Source organism: Tachysurus fulvidraco, chromosome 6, assembly GCF_022655615.1.
Source record: "Tachysurus fulvidraco isolate hzauxx_2018 chromosome 6, HZAU_PFXX_2.0, whole genome shotgun sequence".
Classification (NCBI taxonomy): Eukaryota; Metazoa; Chordata; class Actinopteri; order Siluriformes; family Bagridae; genus Tachysurus; species Tachysurus fulvidraco.
The window spans coordinates 30,982,555-31,004,815 of NC_062523.1; the positions used below are offsets into that span (position 1 = coordinate 30,982,555).

Genomic DNA, 22,261 nt, shown 5'->3' on the forward strand with positions numbered 1-22,261 from the left:
TCACAGTATCAACAAACTGCCAAAACTTGTCATCTCCACCTTCACTGATAAACTCACTAAGGATTTGAGAAAATAGATATAATAAATAAATAAAAATCATGATCAATAAAGTACAGAGATTTCATTTAAACCTGGGAATGAACTCGAGTCAGTGATGTATGAGCGTGGACGCTATCTTTCTATCACTAGCAGCTTTACCTGGTCTCCAGTAAAAGTGGAGTCATGGGCCACTTGGCCTTCAGACTGGCCGTGACTCCCTTCGAGGCCGAGCGAACATGCTGTAAATGCATCAGGACAAACAGCAAGCTGAAGACCCTCATCATCTGATGCTAGAGTTCAAAGAAACACAATTTGAATGCATGACGTTTGCAACGTTAAAGTATTAGAGAATATTAAACTATACATGCTATACAAACTTTGCGATGTTTTAAAGTCGACTAACGTGTCGTGGGAACGCCAAGCTGGTTTAATGACCTCAACCTAATACGTCATATCGTGACAAATCTAAAACAAATTTCCTGATTGCACTTTTTAACCCTACAGATATAGAAGGAAAATGATGTGGAGGAGGACGGGTTCTCTTTTAGAGTCTCATTCATTAAAGATACCTTTAAAACACACACACACACACACACACACACACACACACACACACACACACACACACACACACATACATATACCTTGATAGAAGGGATAAACATGTATATTTCCAGTAACACTATACAAATTTTATACAAATTAATTAAATTTGTTGTTACAGTCCTAGAAGTCAGGATTATATTAACAACTGAGATCTTATAGCTATCATCGGTTTAGTTGTCTGGTGATTATTATTGTGCAAATGTATCTGAGGTTATTGGTATTTATTTCACACTTTACTTTGTGTCTTTTTGTGATAAAAGCTTTAAACACAACACAGGGCATTTAACTGAGCTGCTGTGATTTTATTTTCAGTTCACAGACAAAAGGTTAGTGAGAAAATAAATGCTGGTATGGAGGAGGTAAACGGGTGGGAAAGAAAATAAAGGTGTATCTATTCCTTATGGAGGAGGAAAACGGGTGGTAAAGAAAATAAAGGTGTGTATTTACTTATGGAGGACGAAAGCTGGTGGTAAAGAAAATAGATGCTGATTTCATTACTTATGGGGGAGGAAAAACGGTGGGAAAGAAAATAAAGGTGTGTATTCATTACTTATGGAGGAGGAAAACAGGTGGGGAAACATAGATGCTGATTTCATTACTTATGGAGGCGGAAAAAGGGTGGGAAAGAAAATGAAGGTGTGTATTCATTACTTATGGAGGAGGAAAAAAGGTGGGAAAGAAAATAGATGCTGATTTCATTACTTATAGAGGCGGAAAAGGGGTGGGAAAGAAAATGAAGGTTGTGCATTCATTATTTATGAAAGAGGAAAACGGGTGGGGAAAAAATAAATGCTGATTTCATTGATGCTGTGATTTATGAAGCAGGATGCAAATGTCAGACGTGTTATTTACACGTGAGTCACGCTTCAGTCTCAGTTATAACCTCATATCATGCAACAGAAAGAGGAACAGTGCTGATTATTGTTCCTTTGTGTGATAAAGATAATGATTATAAATCTTACCCTGGTTTCACAGGAGGCCGCCATTCAGGGGTCCTGAGACTTTAGTACTGTTTTAACTCTCCTGATAAAAAAAAAGATATTTGTGCGATAAAAAAAAACACAAATAGAGGAATTTTCGAGCTTCTTATTTTTTAACTCAACTGTCGTCATTTGGAAAATATTTTACCTGATAATCTCCGTGTAAAAAAATGATTATGGTAAGACTCGACGCTCAGGCACCTTTAAGGGCGACTAACGGTTTAATCCGTGATGCTGCAGGCTGAGTTCCAAATGACTCGACAAGGGAACATGAAGTGCACTAGATAGATTTATAAGTGTACGTACAGCCATTTGGAATTAAACCACACGGTCCAAGCATATGTCTAGATGTCTGGAATTTAACAGCAGGATTTATTGAATTTTGTGTCTTATTTTTTTTTTTTTTCTAACTGTATTATAAACATTTTGCTACCTGCTGATATTGTTATAAACAGTTATACATTACAGTAATAAGATTATTGCACTGACAGATGAATTAAATAACACTGATGATCTCATTACAGTGGCACATGGTAAGGGGTAAGGGGTAGAATGTATGGATCAAGCAGCAAGTGAACAGATACTAGTTAGTAGTAGGTTAGTGACGGTAGTTAGTTAGTAGTGTTACGAGTGGTTAGTACCTAATAAAAGTGGTCTAAAGGAGGTATAACCAGTGAACCCATGGCTCACTGATGGACGTAGGGAACACATGCTAGAGCTTCTGGTCCAATGCAGTATGACCGGTCAGAGTGCCCATGCTGGCCCTTGTTCACCTTCAAATGCTCCATGGCACGACGATGTGCTCTGAGATGAAAGCAAGTTTGATGCTCTGGGTGATGTTCTGCTTGGAAACCTTGGGTCCAGGACCTCATGCAGATGTAACGTAGACGTCTTTCATTCTCACCTCATGGAAGAGATGCATACGTTACATCTGCATGAGATACTGGACCTAACGTTTCCAATCAGAACATCACCCTGAGCATCAAACTTGCCCTCATCGTGGTGCCATCTCTTACCATGGTCTCTACATTTGAAAAATTCATACTGCATTGGACCAGAAGCTCTAGCATGTGTTCCTACGTCCATCAGTGAGCCATGGGTTCACTGGTTATACCTCCTTTAGACCACTTGTATTGGTATACCCAAGGTTTCCTAGCAGAACATCACCCAGAGCATCAAACTTGCCTTCATCTCAGAGCACATCGTGTTGCCAAGGTAGAGCATTTATTAAATAAGGCCTATGTGTGTTTGTTAATATAAATCTAATGTAAGTTTTATTTGCGTATTATATTGTCTTTTTGAATTGTTCTCGAATAAACAATCACTGAAAGTTTTTCTCATTAAAAAGAAGATTCTTTGCCTTCAGTAAATGGCAAAAACTTATAAAAAAAAATGTATGGTAAGGAAGTACGGAGGCATCTCAGCCCGGACTGATTAAAAATATCCGAAATACCTGACCGGGAATTCAATAAAAATGAGTTATGAAGTGTCTAACCTCTTCAGATTAAATGGTCATCCTGAGTTAAAATCTCAATGTAGGAGATAAATTTACTCCTTCTTCAGTACATTATGCAGTACAGCACACACGGCAGTGATCTTGCATGCTCATTGAGCCAAATACCCTCAAAAGGGGAAAGAAATCTGGACTTTAGGATTCCAAATGTCAACCCAATGCGTGCTCTGATTCTACTGAAATCTAATCTGGACTCCAGTCAGGGTCTGGTCTAATCAAAAAGGTCATGCAGCCATGAGACTTTTCACCTACAAGAACTCTGACCTGCAACATTCAAACAAGATGAAGATCTTTGTAAATGCTTGTGAGTTGAACAAAGAGCATCTGAATGTGCAACACAACGTGTCTCATGAACAAAAACTGGGGGCACGGTGGCTTAGTGGTTAGCACGTTCGCCTCACACCTCCAGGGTCGGGGGTTCGATTCCCGCCTCCGCCTTGTGTGTGTGGAGTTTGCATGTTCTCCCCGTGCCTGGGGGTTTCCTCCGGGTACTCCGGTTTCCTCCCCCGGTCCAAAGACATGCATGGTAGGTTGATTGGCATCTCTGGAAAATTGTCCGTAGTGTGTGAGTGTGTGTGTGTGAGTGAATGAGAGTGTGTGTGTGCCCTGTGATGGGTTGGCACTCCGTCCAGGGTGTATCCTGCCTCGATGCCCGATGACGCCTGAGATAGGCACAGGCTCCCCGTGACCCGAGAATAGTTCGAATAAGCGGTAGAAGATGAATGAATGAATTCTGAGTATGTCACGTCACATTACATCTCACTATAACACAACACAAAAGGTGAAAATGGGGAAAAATCAATCACACAATTCATTGAGTAAAAACCAATTTCCAGTAATGACCAAAACCTGCTGCAGTGTCACAGCATCGCTCAAAAGTATTGGAAATTTCTAATATGAGACATTACAGTGAAACGGTGCTGCAGTATTTGTTTATATCTACACAATACTGTAGCAGATGAAGTTTCTACACGGATACTGAAGGTTCATGAATTTAATGAATTTCTGTACTTCAGTTCTTTGCAATGCAGTGAACATGCTGGAGTTTTTTTTTTTTTTTTACTATCGTTTCTGCTAAGAACAGCGAAACATTTCATAGAAATCCTGTTTAATGGCATTCACTGATGCATGACCAGAGGGAAATCTAAGAATGAAGGCATGAATAGTGAATACTGCCAGGACTATTTTTCTTACTGCTTGGCAAAATGTAGCTTGGCTGAAAGTCTTGGAATCACACACAGAATACAAAAATCCTCAGCTGAGGAAATAAAAGGTACTAAATGGATGTCACAGGGGTGGTGCCCTGAAAGATACATATTTTAGTGTAGCTCTTATATCTTTAGGGAAACTGTAGACTGAACTAGTGTGTATTGGCTACTGTCATGTAATGATTATTTTTAATACATTTTTAATAATATAATTCTTTAAGCAGAATAGTACATGCAGATAACAGTAATTAAAGGTGCGGTCCCCGTTGTTTGAGAAACGCTTCAGAAAACTGTCGAGCCGACAAACAAAACAAATACAAAACAATCGTGTAGCCGATGAGCAGAAAGGGGCGTGTCTTGTCGATATGGGCGGAGAGAGTGTTCGGTGCGCGTGTGTGACGTTAGCAGAAAGCGGTTTTAACATCGACATGGAGGATAAAAACAAAGAAAGAAAGAGAAGAAAGACTTACGATAAGGACAAGAAGTAGGATGTGTTAATATAGGATCAGCTTTCCAGCGCTGGAGAGAACTGAAGGAGCAGGAAGTTGGCCACATATTCACAGGTTCACACGTTTCTTTCTATTAGTCGTCTGGGTTACGTATGTATTTATATGTGGGCGGAGCTATCGATACAGGGGTGGGACCCGTTTGGGTTAGGGGCGTGTCTGTTTTGGTGATTTTATATGTCAACATTGGCTTTCAAACATCGGAGACCGCACCTTTAACAGAACGGATGCATGACTTATATTAACGATAAAATTTTTTGTTGTCAAGGACACACACATTTACGTTTCAACACGACGATTAATTTGTCGAATATTTTTTTTTCTCCTAAAATGATGTGAAAATCTAGAAAGAGCCACAGCCAACCAAATTTTAATTAAAATTATATATATTTTTAAAATAAAGGTCATGTTGTGATTTTAAACCATTATTAATAACAATGAAAAAAATTTGATGTTTACTGATAGTTTTGGATTTTGTAGATCATCTCATATAGGTACTGTAGGTCTGTGTAAATGAGTTGTTACTATGGAAACAATAACCAATTAGAAAAAGTGCGTTAATATAATCGTTAAAATAATTAATAATTATTCATCTACAATTAATAAATAAACCATTTAACTAACCAGAATCAATCATTTTGTGGTCTAATTATTTTCTTATATATATAATTTGCAATGTCATTGTTACGTCATGTTACTTAACGGTTACATAACACGTTTAGTAACTAGTTCACTTAGTGATGCCAAAATGACACAAAGGCTGTTCTTGTTAAAGCTATTTTAAAATCTCAAAAATCTAGGCTACGTCCCAAACCACATACCGTATTACAATCCCTTAGACCTCAGTGTAAGATTTCTCACAGTCGTGGGGTGTAAAAGTCTACCTGCTTTCTGCTTCCTTCTTATTTACATAAAGATAAATAAATCATGGTTACGATCATAATGCGTTATTTACAAGATAATTCAGAAACAAATCGATCTGCTGAGTTATTTTTCGTTCTGTCAGGAAGCAACACCGTCAGGTAGACTTGATGGAGTAAAGAATGAGCACATATATGATGTGGTGAAGGTGTATTTTGTGAAAGTCTAGACTCAATCTTTATACTCTTGTGAGCCTTGGCAAACACTGGAGCTGTTTGTTTTCTTTTTTTTTTTTCTTCAGTATTGATTTGCAAAAATAATTTCACTCTCCTGTTTATTTCTGGCAAATGCTGCAAGAATACAGGCAAGTTCAGGCAACTCAATATCAGGAAAATGTCCTTGGAAATGTCTAATATCCCGTCTGAAACCTTCAGCAATCACAGCAGCTCAGAAATTCCAACACAATGGGACATTTGGAAGCTGAAGCATAACCTTGTGAATGATTAGAGTTGACAATTGTTTGGTGATTTCCCTGCATACTGAACCTTCTGTGTCTGAACTGTGATTAGACGTCACTTCAGGATGGAGTCGTGGCCTTTAGTCTCGGTAATTAAACTTGCCGACACCGTTCACTTTACTCATCAAATGTGCTCTATTATCTCGGTGGCTCAACATGTTAGCAGATTTTTGTGTGAAGTTATTGCCAAATTTATATGGCAATGATATCTACTTGGCACACCAACCAGATTATACTGAAGCTCACCATTGAACACAAATTGGACAGCAGCTGGCAGATGTTTTACAGTTCCCCCATGCAACCACACGCCAGATAGGATATTTAGCTCGACTTTGTCTTGCATTCAAGTGAAATGGAAACTCATGAAATGGACTGATCACTGATCCAAAAAAAAAAAAAAAAAAAAAAAAGAGATGCCTTGAATTTGACTCATCCTCAGTCAGCACTGCTCACGATGGTTCTGGGTCTGGAACAACAGGTTTTAAGTCCATTGCAGGGCCACGTTAACGGACACACACACTGACGTATTCATTCAAACCCAAGGGCAATTTAGAATAGCTACTCCATGTTTCTGGAGGTGGCAGGAAACCAGAGAACCTTAAGGAAAGCCACAGGAGACCATAGAAAATTTTACACAGACAGGAACTGGGATCCTGAATCTGTCAGGTGACAGAACCGCTCGCTCTACCACGAACCACCAAAACCAATTTATTAAAAAATAATGATAAAAGTTAGTAATCTTTATTTTAATACAGACTTCACAAATTTAAAAAAACATGCAAATTGATATCCTAGCCTGATCATTACATTAGCCAATTAATACTTTGGCTATTTTAATTATTATTATGATTATTATTATTATTTTTAATTATTCCAGTTTATTCTTAGTAATTTCATTTTGGCTAAAAGAAGTCACAGGAATTAGACATATGATCTAATTACTGTACATCATTAGGTTTTTCTTATAGGCAGGGAAAGAAAATAAATATTAGCCCCTAAGAAATGTTTCCCTGAGTGAATTCTACTTTACAATAATATGGCCTTCATTTCTCTGCTTATATAATCAAGCAGAATGATCCGGTCTCATGCAGAACCTGGGGATCTAGTCTAATCATACCCTAGTCTAATCAAACTCTAGTCTAATCAAACTCTAGTCTAATCAAACTTATCATACTCTAGTCTAATCAAACTCTAGTCTAATCATACCCTAGTCTAATCAAACTCTAGTCTAATCAAACCCTAGTTTAATCAAACTTATCATACTCTAGTCTAATCAAACACTAGTCTAATCAATCTCTAGTCTAATCAAACTCTAGTCTAATCAAACTTATTATACTCTAGTCTAATCAAACTTATCATACTCTAGTCTAATCATACTCTAGTCTAATCATACTCTAGTCTAATCAATCTCTAGTCTAATCAAACTCTAGTCTAATCAAACTTATTATACTCTAGTCTAATCAAACTTATCATACTCTAGTCTAATCATACTCTAGTCTAATCATACTCTAGTCTAATCATACTCTAGTCTAATCAATCTCTAGTCTAATCAAACTCTAGTCTAATCAAACTTATTATACTCTAGTCTAATCAAACTTATCATACTCTAGTCTAATCATACTCTAGTCTAATCAAACACTAGTCTAATCAATCTCTAGTCTAATCAAACTCTAGTCTAATCAAACTTATTATACTATAGTCTAATCAAACTTATCATACTCTAGTCTAATCAAACTCTAGTCTAATCAAACTCTAGTCTAATCAATCTCTAGTCTAATCAAACTCTAGTCTAATCATACCCTAGTCTAATCAAACACTAGTCTTATCAAACTTATCATACTCTAGTCTAATCAAACTCTAGTCTAATCAAACTCTAGTCTAATCAAACTCTAGTCTAATCATATCCTAGTCTAATCAAACTTATCATACTCTAGTCTTGTCATACTCTAGTCTAATCAAACTCTAGTCTAATCAAACTCTCGTCTAATCAAACTCTAGTCTAATCATACTCTAGTCTAATCATACTCTAATCTTATCATACTCTAGTCTAATCAAACTCTAGTCTAATCATACGTTAGTCTAATCATACTTTAGTCTAATCATACACTAGTCTAATCAAACTTATCATGCCCTAGTCTAATCAAACTCTAGTCTAATCAATCGATAGACAGAATAGGATGATGTTCGAGCTACAAAGAAGGAAGAGCAGATTAATGAATTGGGGAGATAGGGGAAGTAAGAAGGAAATAAATGAACAACAACAACAACAACAACAACAACAACAACAATAATAATAATAATAATAATAATAATAATAATAATAATAATAATAATAATACAAAAAGATGTAACTCAACAGTTGGGCCATTTTAAATCCAATACGTTAGACAGAAAAACATACCCCATGCAATGAGTTAAAAATAACCCAACATTGGGAGAGTGCCATATCAACCCATAGTCGACTTGCTATTTCATTAGATAAAATGCCTTTATTTTTAAATCCATGACAAAGTCTATTTCACGCCATAATAAGATGATATAATCATGTGGAAATAATGTACAAATGATCCATACATGAAGTTGTTTGTAATATGACATCCCTCGATATATATATATATATATATATGCTTTTCTGCATATGATTTATCCAGCCCAATCTGGCAACCCGGGATCCTTGGCTGAGGCAGTGTTTGGTTCCTCGGCTGGAGGAGACGCTGCGCTCAGGACACGCGTGATGCTCTCCGGATGAATGGAGGTGAGCTGAGACACGTTGCAGTGTTTTCACCACAGGGAGCAATCTGATCGATCCTCTCACACTTTGTTGAGCGCACAGACGTGAATGTAATCCGCTCAGAGGATTTACGCGTTACAGAGACGGATTTTTCACGCCTGGCTTCACGTGCTCGTGTTCAAACTTTATCGTTGAGGTTGAGATGGATACAGAAGACGGACACTTCACCTGACTGCATCAACATGTAGCATGGGTCTTTTTTTTACCCTCCCTATAAAGGCATGATGTCTTCAGGGAAGATCTGGTGAGACAGATAATGATTCATACTCGTCGTGAGAACAGTGCCCTGTCGTTATCATGAACGATAAACCCAATAAACTGTTGTTCATCCCAGTCTTGGCTGTGCTTTTCGTGATGATTGGCTATCAGTACATCTGTCCAGCAGGCAGCCAGTCGTGCCATTTGCGGAACGGCGGCGATCCGAGAGCGCGACACGCGGCTGTGACGGACGAGGCGCCGCACGTGGAGCGCGAACTGGCGCAAGACGCAGCGTCCAAGTGCAACTTCAGCGAGCGCGAGCTGGCGCGCCGCGTCGACTTCGACATAAAGGGTGACGACGTGCTTGTGTTCCTGCACATCCAGAAGACCGGCGGCACCACATTCGGGCGGCACTTAGTGCGCAACATGCGCCTGGAACGTCCGTGCGACTGCCAGACGGGCCAGAAGAAGTGCGCGTGCCGGCGTCCGGGACGTGACGAGTCGTGGCTCTTTTCACGTTTCTCCACGGGCTGGAGCTGCGGCCTGCACGCCGACTGGACCGAGCTCACTAACTGCGTGCCAGCCGTTATGGACAAGAAGCGCGCTCCGAAGCGGAAAAAGTAAGCCTTGCGGACACGGGTGTGTGTGTAAGCGCGCGTGCGTGCGTGCGTCTGTCGGTCAGTGTATGTGTGTGTGTGTGTGTGTGTGTGTGTGTGTGTGTGTGCGGGAGAGAATGATGTCAAGTCGAAATCAGCTCGCAGATTCAGCCTATACACATTGGAACTACATTTTGCACAGAATTCCTTGCTTTGTTAAATACAATTGGTGTGAATGCGAACTCCTCAGGCATCGATATATCTGGTCCAAAGCAGGTCTGAGAAGGAAGCAGTTATGCCAAGAAAAGTTCAGAAACTCAGGAGATGAGTCATAGCCAAAGCGGGTCGGGTTGACAGTAGAAGATATAAATAGACAGGGTGATTTTTTTTCCCCTCTTCTCAGGCCAAAAATGTACAATTGGACTACAGCTATTTGGTCTGTTCCCTATTCTGTCTGCATATAAAAGTGATGGATGTGTAATTTCAATGCTATCATTTTTTTCCCTAAAAATTACAGTATACCCGGGAAGGTAATGTGGAGTTAAAGCTCTCCAAGGCACTAAACCATTTAAAAAAAAAACATTTTCCCCCTTTTTCTTCAGATACTAACCGCAGGTTAGTACTGATTGATGAAGATAAATACTGATTGATGCATCTTTGTTAATTTCAGTAAATTATTTCTCAGCAGGTAGCTTTGATCCCTCACAGGGCCAGAGCTCATCTTACTGTGTGTGGATGTTCTGTGCATCTCAATCACCTGTCCATGTCCATGCAGGTTTCTTCTGGGTTCTCTGGTTTTCTCCCACACCCCCAAAACATGTCAGTAAGTGGTTTGGCTATGTTAAATTGCCCCTTGGTGAGTGTGTGTGTGTGTGTGTATGTGTGTTTATGGGACACACTCCCATGAAGGGTGTGTCCCTGCCTCACTGCCACTGATCAGCTCTAGATATCTTTCTCTTTTGATGGACAGACGATACAGACATTTCCGTAAAGTGACATTTATTCACTATTGTTTCATATCATGTTTATGATATCAAGTCAACAACTGTGATTTTTATAGACTGCACATACAGTATTTCCTTTAATCGTGTCAGCGACTGTTACTCCCTGAATATTTAATGCATATTTTCATTTTTATATACACTTCACTCCCTGGTAAATTTCCCACACCAGTAAGCTACAGTACCTTTCCCTGTGTAGATGATGGAGAGAACGTGCGGTAATGAACTTTAAATGAGGCATCATAAAGCCAAGCTGAGCTGTGAAGCACACTCGAGTATTCCCATCTATAATTTAGTGCCAGTCTGCATACACGAGCTATTAAAAGGAAGTTTTAGTTGTTTACTGTGTATAATGAGGGTTTAATGTGTATGGAATGTGCAGATTTTCACATTTATGAGTGTGTGAAGGAAAACCATCTGTTCTGTTCCAGTCCAGAACCCTTCTTGTAGCGAGATCTTTTCATGTACGTTTCGCTCATGACATTTGGTTATCCGTGTCAGTTTCGCTATGAATATGCTTTCTGTTGGTTTTCAGCTTTTCAAAGTCGTATTGTGGTTCATAAATGTATCGCCCACCACCTTAAGGGGAGCACTGGACTAAAACTAACACTTAAATCATCAGGTAATCCATTAGTGATTGCACAATTCATCAGTTTGACAGGCAAATTCATGGTAATAATTATCCGTACTTCAACAACTCAAGTGCACATAATTTGCTGCTGACAGATTTGAAGAGGATCCATCAAGCTAACTATACGGACATAAAAATTGTTCGTAACTACTAAGAAGTGTGTTTCCAGATGGGTCTTTTTTTCATTTAAAATCATGTAATTAGGTTTTAAACCGAGGATCTAGTTACCGGTCGACGCAGTAAAAGCATCGTTGTGAACATAATAAGGTCAGAGGACAAGAACTTTGAACTTCGAAGTTTAAAATATTAATATTTCCTTGTGTCTATGCGAGGAGTACCGGCGTAATTATTTCTCCTAAGTGCCGAGTCCTGATTGAGGATGAGTCATTGAGGACAAATCTGAAAGAAGAAAAAAAAATAAACATTGTGTGACACAAAAGCAGTGAGAAAAAAATGCACTCTTATGGCACTTTTACAACTGTTTACTAAGTGCTAATCAGAAGAGAATTACTTTTTTGGTCCGGATTCGTACTACACATAAATAAACTAGTCAAAAGAAGTGGAAATGGACCCATAGAACGTTCACCGGTCGTATAGAACCACAGGATAGGTGAGGTCTCCGTTGTTTGAAAGCCAATGTCGACATTTGAAAGCACCAAAACAAACACGCCCCTAACCCAAACGGGTCCCACCCCTGTATCGATAGCTCCGCCCACACGTACATACGTAACCCAGGTGACTAACAGAAAGAAACGTGTCTTTATCATAGCTGAAGGGAAGAACAATACGATTGTAGATAAACAAACAAGCAAAAATGCCACACAAGCATAATGATGTAAAGGACAAAGGCATATATTAGTTCTGTGTAACAAAGCAAAACCAACGTTACTCATCTATCGAGAAGGAAAAAAGCGCCTCGGCGTCTTAAGTAAAGTCGGCCACATATTCACAGGTCGGAGTTTCCCGAGTCGATAACTCCTGAGCTAAACGCTGTTACTACACAAAACGCGGTTGTAGCTGCCTCTCTACATTACTACGATAGAAAAGAGGTGTTATTTGTGTAGTAACAGCGTTTAGCTCAGGAGTTATTGACTCGGGAAACTCCAACCTGTGAATATGTGGCCAACTTCCTGCTTCTTCAGTTCTCTCCAGCGCTGGAAAGCTGATCCTATATTAACACGTCCTACTTCTTGCCTTATCGTAAGTCTTTCTTCTCTTTCTTTCTTTGTTTTTATCCTGTCGTTTATTATTTTAGTTTTTATATGTCGATGTTAAAACCGCTTTCTGCTAACATCACACACGCGCACCGAACACTCTCTCCGCCCATATCGACAAGCCCCGCCCCTTTCTGCTCGTCGGCTACACTTTAGTTTTGTTTTTATTTTGTTTGGCGGCCCGACACGGTTTTCTGAAGCGTTTCGCAAACAACGGAGACCGCACCTTTAAGTGCATGTAGAAATGACTGAAAGCAGAAAACAGAGCTGGTGCTAAATAAACGATTAGATAACTAAAGTATTGTGTGTATTATGTCCAGCATTTATGTTATAATTTTTATAAATACAGAATCTTTCAGGGTTTCTCCAGAGAGTCATTGTGAAGATTGTTCCATGAAACCATCCCCCCCCCGACCCTGTCTACTGTAATTATGGCTCTGAGAGTCAGTAGGCTGAAGATTTAAATGCCTCCCAAATAAAATCAGCTCAATATTTTTCAAGCTCAAATTTTTTTATATCGTTTGGCGTCCCGTTATTATTCGCTGCCAAACAAACGCTTTAATTAGCGGCCCAGGTGAAAACTAACCTGATTCCAACTTACAAGTTGTAGTCTGTTCTAGTCCTAAAGTCAACCTGTTATGAGTACAGACAGCTGGAGAGAGTGTAGAACTTCCAAGAAGGAGAAATTCCTTATTTGAAGATGAAAAATCGACCTGAGAGCGAAACCGCAAGGCTACAGACATATAATTTATATCTGCAGCACCAAGTAGTTCCTTCCTCTGGGAGAGTGCGACATACTCCCCTTTGCCAACTGCAACATTAATTCATTTCTCTCTCTCTCTCTCTCTCTCTCTCTCTCTCTCTCTCTCTCTCTCTCTCTCTCTCTCTCTCTCTCTCTCTCTTTCTACTTATACCTGTGCCTCCTTTTGCATTTTCCCAAGCCTGTCTCTATCCAAGCCTGTCAAAATCAAATAAATCCCCTTTGACAATACGCAAGGATTGTACCGGCGCCGTAAGTGGTGACTTTTGTGATGAAATTTTTATTCCTTTATTTCATTCATCAGTAAGTGGCCATCCCAAGACATCTCTCCTGTAACATCTTTTGTACTTTGGCTTTCAATTATACACAGATGGCACATTCAGTTGGTTATACATGATTTCCATGAAGGCACCACGGTGTTGCGTAATGTTCTCAGAGGAAAAAAAGGATCAAGGATTTCTACCCGAGTGCTCGTCGCTGTGTGTCCTGAGTGGTTGTCTGGGCACTGTGAGGTGGCGCTGATGGGGAGTGCAGTGCAGTGCGGCGCAGCGCAGCACAGACCGTCTTGCATGGTTTGGCCTTTTCAGAGCAGCCAGAGCAAGAAGCAGGAGCCGGAAAGGTCAGTCGTGTCAGAGCAGATCAGCAGGCAGTCATACAGCAGAGAGCGAGACACAAAGGCTTTGCTCATGTCTGCCGGGCCTCGGGGAGAGTCGTTCCCTCGCTCTGTCTCTCACAGTTTCTTCTCTAGAGAGCAATACAGGTAATATGAGTGAGACATGACCATGATTTGACATGACCATGATTTGACAGGACTCATCATATTAACCAGTAAGACAAGATGATGACTCTTCATCTTTTTTTTTTTTACTTTTACTGCATCACGATTAGTCGCCTAATAGGAGGTATTTCCTCTCTAAGCAAATTAGCCATCAGCCTTACTGTACCGTACGTATACATCATTTCCTTACTACTGTACCTCCGCAATGCAGGCGTGATCCTAATGCCTGGTTTATGTTATTATGACTAAATGACACTGTTATTTCAGCTGTCACACAAAACGTTGAATAATTGTAAGGAATTGTTGTAACTAAATTAAAATTAATCATGCAAAGCGTAGACAACCGGCTCTGAATCCCGGTATCCGCTTGGAATACCTCATTTATCTCCTGGCAGTGCTGTGCTAGGAGCCCTTGCCCTTTTAGCACTAATTAAATCTGTCATGTCCCCTGGTATGTATAGGAATACAAAATGTATTTCTGGTCAGCCTCAAATGAACAATCTGCCAAAGTGAGGCTTAATTAACAAAGCCCAAACCCCTGTTGGTTGGGTGACCCGTACGGTTTTTAGGAGGAAACCCACAATTTCATCTTATCTTTAACACTTGCAGCCAGTCGTGGGAGCTGTTTTTTTTAATTATTATTATTATTATTATTATTTTAGAACTAGTACAAAACCAAAAGTAGAAAAAAACTCTTCTTGCTTGTTTAGTGTAAGACAGATTTACATATTCACCCCATGTTCTCCTTTAAACGTATCAGAAGGAGAATTTTTCCTGTTCGATTTAAAGTGCTGGAGGCACGGTGGCTTAGTAGTTAGCACGATCGCGTCACACCTCCAGGGTCGTGGGTTCGAGTCCCGCCTCCGCCTCGTGTGTGTGGAGTTTGCATGTTCTCCCCGTGCCTCGGGGGTTTCCTCCGGGTACTCCGGTTTCCTCCCCCGGTCCAAAGACATGCATGGTAGGTTAATTGGCATCTCTGGAAAATTGTCCGTAGTGTGTGTGTGTGTGAGTGAATGAGAGTGTGTGTGTGCCCTGTGATGGGTTGGCACTCCGTCCAGGGTGTATCCTGCCTCTATCCTGTTGAATCATACTTTATATTTTCACCCTAAATGCAGATGCCTGGCTGAGTGAAACAGGTTCTTCTCAACAATGTGCTCATATTTGTCTCCATCCGTATCGCATGACAGAGCGCTATAGAGCGTGATGTTACGACCTGAAACTGAGGAATGGTGTAAACAATACAAACATCATGTTTCAGTCTCATCAGGCTTCAAAATCTGACATGCGCTCATGGCCTTTCTCAGAAGACGTCGCTCACATAGACGTCAGATCATCGAACAGCTCGGGTTATTGTTGTGAGAACTTCTCAGGTTCTCCTGTTTCTGTCATGAAGCTCTGCATATGCACAGCTTTTTATAACTAAACCACTGACATGAAATTTACCTCAGGTTCAAAAATAATGATCATACGGTTGTCAAACTGTTCAAATCAACCCCAAATTAAGATATTTATTAACTATGAAATCTCAGCAACTTGCTGAATACTTATGCACATAGTGTCTGAATACTTATGGACTTAGTATTTCTTCTTCTTCTTCTTCTTCTTCTTCCGGCTTTACCCTTCAGGGGTCACCACAGTGGATCATCTCTCTCCACCTATCCCTATCTTCTGCATCCTCAACACTTGCACCCAGTAGTGACGAAAGTGACGTGAAAATGACGTGACATACGGCTAAGTACGGTGACGCAGACTCAGAATTCGTTCTCTGCATTTGACCCATCCAAAGTGCACACACACAGCAGTGAACACACACACACACACACACACACACACACACACACAGCAGTGAACACACACACACACACAGCAGTGAACACACACACACACACACACACACACACACACACAGCAGTGAACACATCCTCCTACCGATATACTCACTCTCCCTCCTCTGAACATGTCCAAACCATCTTAATCTGTCCTCCCTAACTTTGTCCCCCAAACGTCCAACATGAGCCGTCCCTCTGATGTACTCGTTCCTAATCCTGTCCGATCTTCTCACTCCCAAACAGAACCTCAACATCTTCAGCTCGGCTGATCGACACTGTATTTGTTACTGTTTTTTTTTTTTTAAACCATTTTTTTTATAGTTTAGTGAGTACGTCTTTTTTTTTTTTTTACCAGAAACAATACTGCTCTTAGACAGAAATCCTTCAACCTTCATAAACCACGAGAACGACTTCCAGAACATTGTGTTTAACGGTCTGTTTCCCTGCTAAAGCGCGTACGGTTTTTGCGCCCGCCGCCCGCTCGTCGTCGGCCTCGACAAACACCGACAATCAGAACACGAGTAAATCCACAAGCTCCCTATTTCAGACAATCAGAATAATGAGCAACATTCAGCAGAAGCCATGGTCCATTATTACTCTTATTGAGCGAGTGATGACATGCTCCTGGCACAGTAATACCCCTGCGTCATATTTTATTCATTATACTCAACACAGAGACCTCTGCAATTACCGTCTGGCTCTATGTCTGTGTAGCCTTCGATCGGATCGCCGCCCGCCCCTTCATTTCATTCCCAGTTATGAAATGTTATAACATTTTTCTTTGTGTATAAGGCTGTAATATAAACCACATTCGCAGCCTGATTTCATTTCATCTTCTTCACGCGTCTGTTTCTTCTTCATCCGCGTCCCCATGACCGTCCGGTATAAAGTGCCGTTCAAACACGAGCTTTCTCGTCTACTCGCGACGTTCAATAGAAATGGGGAAGATCATAAACATAGCTCTAGTAGATTCCCCTATGCACTTGAATGTGAGGGATTTACGGCTTGGAAGGCCTCGGCCGAACCCCTACGGTATCTCAACATTATGAGATCCTTATTAGGTGTCGGGGCTGAATATGCCCTTGTGAGCTGGATGCAGGAAGATCTACAGATTGCTTTTCACGTATCATTAATCCGACTCGTCATCGCCGCCGTGGCAAAGCTGTTATCCAGTTGGCGTGATAATTAAGTGCTACCTGCGAAGGAGCGTCGTTACATCGCTCAAACAATCGCTCGCTTCCTCACAAAGGAAGTCAGTGGGGGATTAATATGTGGTTAAAAACCCCTAATTTCAGTTAATTTTCTGAGCAAAATGAGATGTGACAAAACTATTCATTTAACCAAGTGCGTCGGTTCCGTACCGGCTCATTCTTTTGCTACTCCAGTCGGTAAAGTGAGTTCTTCCTCTGTGTTCGTCGTGGTGTTTTCACTCCTGACTAATACTTTTGTTTGCAATCTGTCTGACATCGTTGACATATCTTTCCCGGCGGACTTTCGAGCTTTATGGAAATGTGCTCGCTCGGATTTTACTCACTAGCAGATTTCCCCCTTGTCATTATTCATGGACTAAATTAAGTTACTTTTCTTGAGATATTAAAACTTGCTGATCTGATTTTCCTACAGGAGAAAAAAAAACCCTTAATAATATGAGGCTCGCAGTGAAAAAGCCACTCAGGCTAATGATGCAGGGCTTGCCAGAGCTTTTCACACAGCAGCGCTTCTGACACCGCTGTCAAGACTTTGCTGCTCTGGCAAATATCTTCAGTAATCTGATTCGGCTCCGCTTGCATTTTTACTCGGATGATTTGGGATCATAGCTGAAAAATTAGTTCTCAGGAAATAAGCTTTTGTAAAATGAATGGGGGAAAAAATGGCTTTCACGTGTATTATTGCCCATTACTTCTCTATAAGTGTGTATGGGTACCTGTACAGTATGTGTTGGATGTTCTCCCCATGCTTCAGATGTTTTCTCCCTTAGTGGAAAGGAAACACTCCCTTAGATGGAAAAGGAAGAAACCTTAAGAGGAACCAGGAACCTCATCTTCTTTGGTGACTGTGGAGGGTGTGTGCCTCCGCCTCGTGTGTGTGGAGTTTGCATGTTCTCCCCCTGCCTCGGGGGTTTCCTCCGGGTACTCCGGTTTCCTCCCCCGGTCCAAAGACATGCATGGTAGGTTGATTGGCATCTCTGGAAAATTGTCCGTAGTGTGTGTGTGTGTGAGTGTGAGTGTGCCCTGTGATGGGTTGGCACTCCGTCCAGGGTGTATCCTGCCTCGATGCCCGATGACGCCTGAGATAGGCACAGGCTCCCCGTGACCCGAGAAGTTCGGATAAGCGGTAGAAGATGAATGAATGAATGAATGAATGAATGAATGGAGGGTGTGATTATTAACTGTATATGAACACCGGAAATGTTAATATGTTGCCTTCAAAGACCACAAGGATTTGGCATCTTGTCTTTGAAAGTCTGAATCCTCTTGTAATAAGCTTCAGGTTCCCAGCACCCTGTGCGTCTTCTTGTCTTCCGTGTCTTCAGTGACTCCATTCAGCTACATTTGCCTGCAGCTATGATAAATAAAAGTCCGTGTAAAATTGTGTTAAGCCAAAGTGCCATTATTGATTGTCTGTAAAAAAAAAAAACAAGAATGGAAGAATGGAGCTCTTGTTTCTGTGAGGCACAAAAGTGCACGCGGTGGCCCAGTGGTTAAGTTGTTGGACGACCGATCGGAAGGTTGTGAGTTCGATTCCCACATCCACCAAGCTGCCACTGTCGGGCCCCTGAGCAAGGCCCTTAACCCTCAGTTGTATAAAATGAGATATAAATGTGAGTCTGCTAAATGGAAAAGTATCAAAAGGCAGCTAGATTTGTCTGGTTTGTGTGATTCTATTATCCACATGAAATAAGCTCTGCCCACGGTTTCTTTTTCATCAATCACCTGCCCCATGCTGGGGTAACGGCTGGTCCTGTGAAGCTTCTGGTCCTGCGCCGTGAGGGTCGAACACCGGTCTTCCTAATGATATTCCTACATCGTTGTTGTCTAACACGGTGCTTTATAATCTCCCACAGGTGTTCACTTTGATTGAGATCTGGTGACTGTGAAGGCGGTAGTGAAGGATTTCTTTCATTTTGTTAACGATATCAGATGAAATGGTGGATCTGTTATGCTGTGAGTTACATTTTGGATGGTTTATTACATGACATTTATAATTCTAATGTATATTTGCAGGGGACACGGTGGGTTAGCGGTTAGCACGTTCGCCTCACACCTCCAGGGTTGGGGGTTCGATTCCCGCCTACGCCTCGTGTGTGTGGAGTTTGCATGTTCTCCCCGTGCCTCGGGGGTTTCCTCCGGGTACTCCGGTTTCCTCCCCCGGTCCAAAGACATGCATGGTAGGTTGATTGGCATCTCTGGAAAATTGTCCGTAGTGTGTGAGTGTGTGAGTGAATGAGAGTGTGTGTGTGCCCTGTGATGGGTCGGCACTCCGTCCAGGGTGTATCCTGCCTCGATGCCCGATGACGCCTGAGCTGAGGTAGTTCGGATAAGCGGTAGAGAATGATTGAATGAATGAATGAATGTATATTTGCATTTCATATAAATTAAAGGTTTAAATTAATTTATTAAGTAATTAAATACATTTTTTGTTGTTGTTTTCTTTTGTCTTTCCTCTCAGTCCCTCATGGGTCACTACAGTAATGTGCTGGAGTAATAATATCTAATTACATTGCAGGCAAACAGCTTGAAATATTAGTGACATCATTTGATGATTTAGAGATCGTCTTTTGAGATTGTAATCGTAAAGCATTAAAGACGGCGTACGAGACTGAGATGGTGTGTGTGTGTGTGTGTGTGTGTGTGTGTGTGTGTGTGTGTGTGTGTGTGTGTGTGTGTGTGTGAAGTACAAACTTGGCTGAAAATACAGCTGACTAAAATAATTTAGCTAAAATCCAAGTTAGAGAGGAGTAATAAGGACTTATGACACCGTAATTCTCTCTCTCTGCGAGATCTAAGAGAGAGAGAGAGAGAGAGAGAGAGAGAGAGAGCGGGAGAGCGAGAGGAGAAAGTAGAGAGAGGGCGAGGCTAGAGATGAGACTATCACGCGAGCGTGATCTCTTTATCTATTTTCTCCCGCACTCTCTATTGCGCTATCGCACGTCGCGCGGTCGCCTCTCGCGCGCGAGAGCACGCGCAGAAGAGCGAGAGCCACACACAACACACCCGCTCGCACCCGACCCCGCGATAAAAACGAATGGCGAACTAGAGATACAAAAAAGAAAATTAAAAAAAAATATAAATATTGATAGTTATATTGAAAAATAATATAAATTTAGAGAGGAAAAAAGAAAAGTAGATGAAGAGCTATCAAGAGGAGAAAAAAGTAAGCAAAGGAGGGAGAGAGAGACAAAAAAGAAAAGAGAGAGAAAGAGCGAGAACGAAGAGAGAGAGAGAGAGAGAGAAGAGAGAGAAAGCAAGAGAAAAATACAAAAACAAAAAGACGAGAGTAGAGAGAGAGAGAGAGAGAGAGAGAGAGAGAGAGAGATATACGCTATATATCTCTATATCTAAGAGCTCCAGTTGTTTAGTGTTGTTATTTTGTTTTAGTGTTGTTGTTTATGAAAGGATTGAACAGATGGACCCAGATATCAAGGAGTGACATGGAAAATGCTCGCCCAGACGCTCGCTGCCTGTTATTTTTCAATTGCGAGCATTTTAGTCCTAACTCAAGTTATCTATGTATGAAATAAGTCACTCTGGGCATGATTCATCATGGCCACACGGCGAAATGTCATATTTCCTTATTTGGCTCAGGCTGGCTGACAGGTAAGTTATGTAGCAGGCAGGCAGCAAGGTGTCATGCAGAGAGAAGCCAGCAGATTCACCTTCATGAAGCTTAATCTCCTCAGCAGGCCAGGAGCCTCCTGCATGTCTTGGCACTGTATTTTTTACAGCTTCTCTGCTGTTATTGTTCTGCCCCCTCAGGACGAAGGACTGACAGAACTTGTGCTCAGAACTCATGTCGCTCCATCAGTCAGTCTGCAGATCTGCTCCCGAGCCTAGCGACGCTGACGGACACGTGTCAGCACAAGCACAGCAGACATCGTGTCTCAGGACTGTCACTGCACTCGGGCTATTCTTACATATTCATCGGCTGGCTGAAGCTCTGCGTTCCGGGCGTTTCTCTTCAGCGTGTACGTATCAAAACCCACGAAGAGTTGAAATGCTTTTTTTTAGTAGGCTGAGGACTGAATGCTAAAGCAGCAAGCACAATCTTGGCCAATAGTTTTCCGGCCAGATTGCTTCTTCATCCCCTGTATTTATAAATAGATAGCTCGGCTTTTGCGCTGTTTACATTTTTATAAACGTCTATGCGATGGCACCGAGTTGCAAGATGTCACCAGTCTAATCTGTTCCTATTCTTTTTTTTTTATTATTTAGAATGCTTACAGCTATAATAAACAAACAAAAACAAACAAGCAAGCAAGCAAGCAAATAAATAAATAGATAGATAGATAGATAGATAGATAGATAGATAGATAGATAGATAGATAGATAGATAGATAGATAGATAGATAGATAGATAAAACACTGTATTCTAAAGAGTTACACCCACAGGAAACAGCTCTTTTAAAACCCACCTCTATTCCAGTTTTGTCATCGCCAGATCCCACCTAGTCCCCCTATCTCATTCAAAGCAGTTGGTGGAGACTAACAGGCACATCGAATAGCTTCAGAATAGCTTCTGCTCGACTCCCTGAGACACATGGTCATGGATCCCATGATAGCATAAAATTTTTACTATTGCACTCTTTTTTCTTAGCATCTGCACAATTTAGACCGACGCATACATCGATGCCACGCTGTGGCTTAGTTAGATATTTAGCTCCAGTTTCACGCTAGTCATTATTCAGAGGAAAGTAGGACTTTCAGCTCAGTCATTGAAAAGTTTTTTTCCTGCCAATTCTTATTGAGTCATTCCATAGCTTCTCTTGGAAAACCCTCAGGCTTCCTGCTGAGCCACGTTATCTTGCCTGAATGAAAAAGAAGGTTCGTTCAGCTGATTTGCCAGTGATTTGGTTTGCTGGTTTTCTGAAGGCCGCTTCGGCTTTTCTTTACTTTTATCACACCACAAGTTTCCTCATATGCATTCATTAAAAATGCAGACGTGTAAAGTCTCATTAAAACACAGATAATAACGGAGTTTAATGTCAGTCCCTGGTTACAGCTTGGCGTCGAGCA

At 41.1% G+C, this 22,261-nt stretch overlaps 2 protein-coding genes across 4 annotated transcripts in view; one reads left to right on the plus strand and one right to left on the minus strand.

The window, feature by feature from the left end:
* The window catches only part of uggt2 (UDP-glucose glycoprotein glucosyltransferase 2), a 31,736-nt gene extending 29,948 nt beyond the window's left edge, over positions 1–1,788 (minus strand). For 2 of the 3 annotated variants that reach the window (XM_047814643.1, XM_047814642.1), the window contains exons 1-4: positions 1,774–1,788; positions 1,608–1,668; positions 199–329; positions 1–56 (exon numbers count right to left, since the gene is read on the minus strand). The exon at positions 1–56 is cut by the window's left edge and continues 27 nt beyond it. In XM_047814643.1, the coding sequence (XP_047670599.1) occupies positions 1–56; positions 199–329; positions 1,608–1,631 (211 nt within the window). In that variant the 5' untranslated portion in view covers positions 1,632–1,668; positions 1,774–1,788. Of the gene's footprint in view, positions 57–198; positions 330–1,607; positions 1,683–1,773 lie in introns of those variants that run through there. The other variant, XM_027152491.2, reaches the window with a different exon arrangement.
* Positions 1,789–8,883: 7,095 nt separating this feature from the next.
* The window catches only part of hs6st3b (heparan sulfate 6-O-sulfotransferase 3b), a 53,638-nt gene continuing 40,260 nt past the window's right edge, over positions 8,884–22,261 (plus strand). Inside the window, exon 1 of the mRNA XM_027152393.2 lies at positions 8,884–9,839. Coding sequence (XP_027008194.1) covers positions 9,319–9,839 — 521 coding nt within the window. The 5' untranslated portion in view covers positions 8,884–9,318. The remainder of the gene's footprint in view (positions 9,840–22,261) is intronic.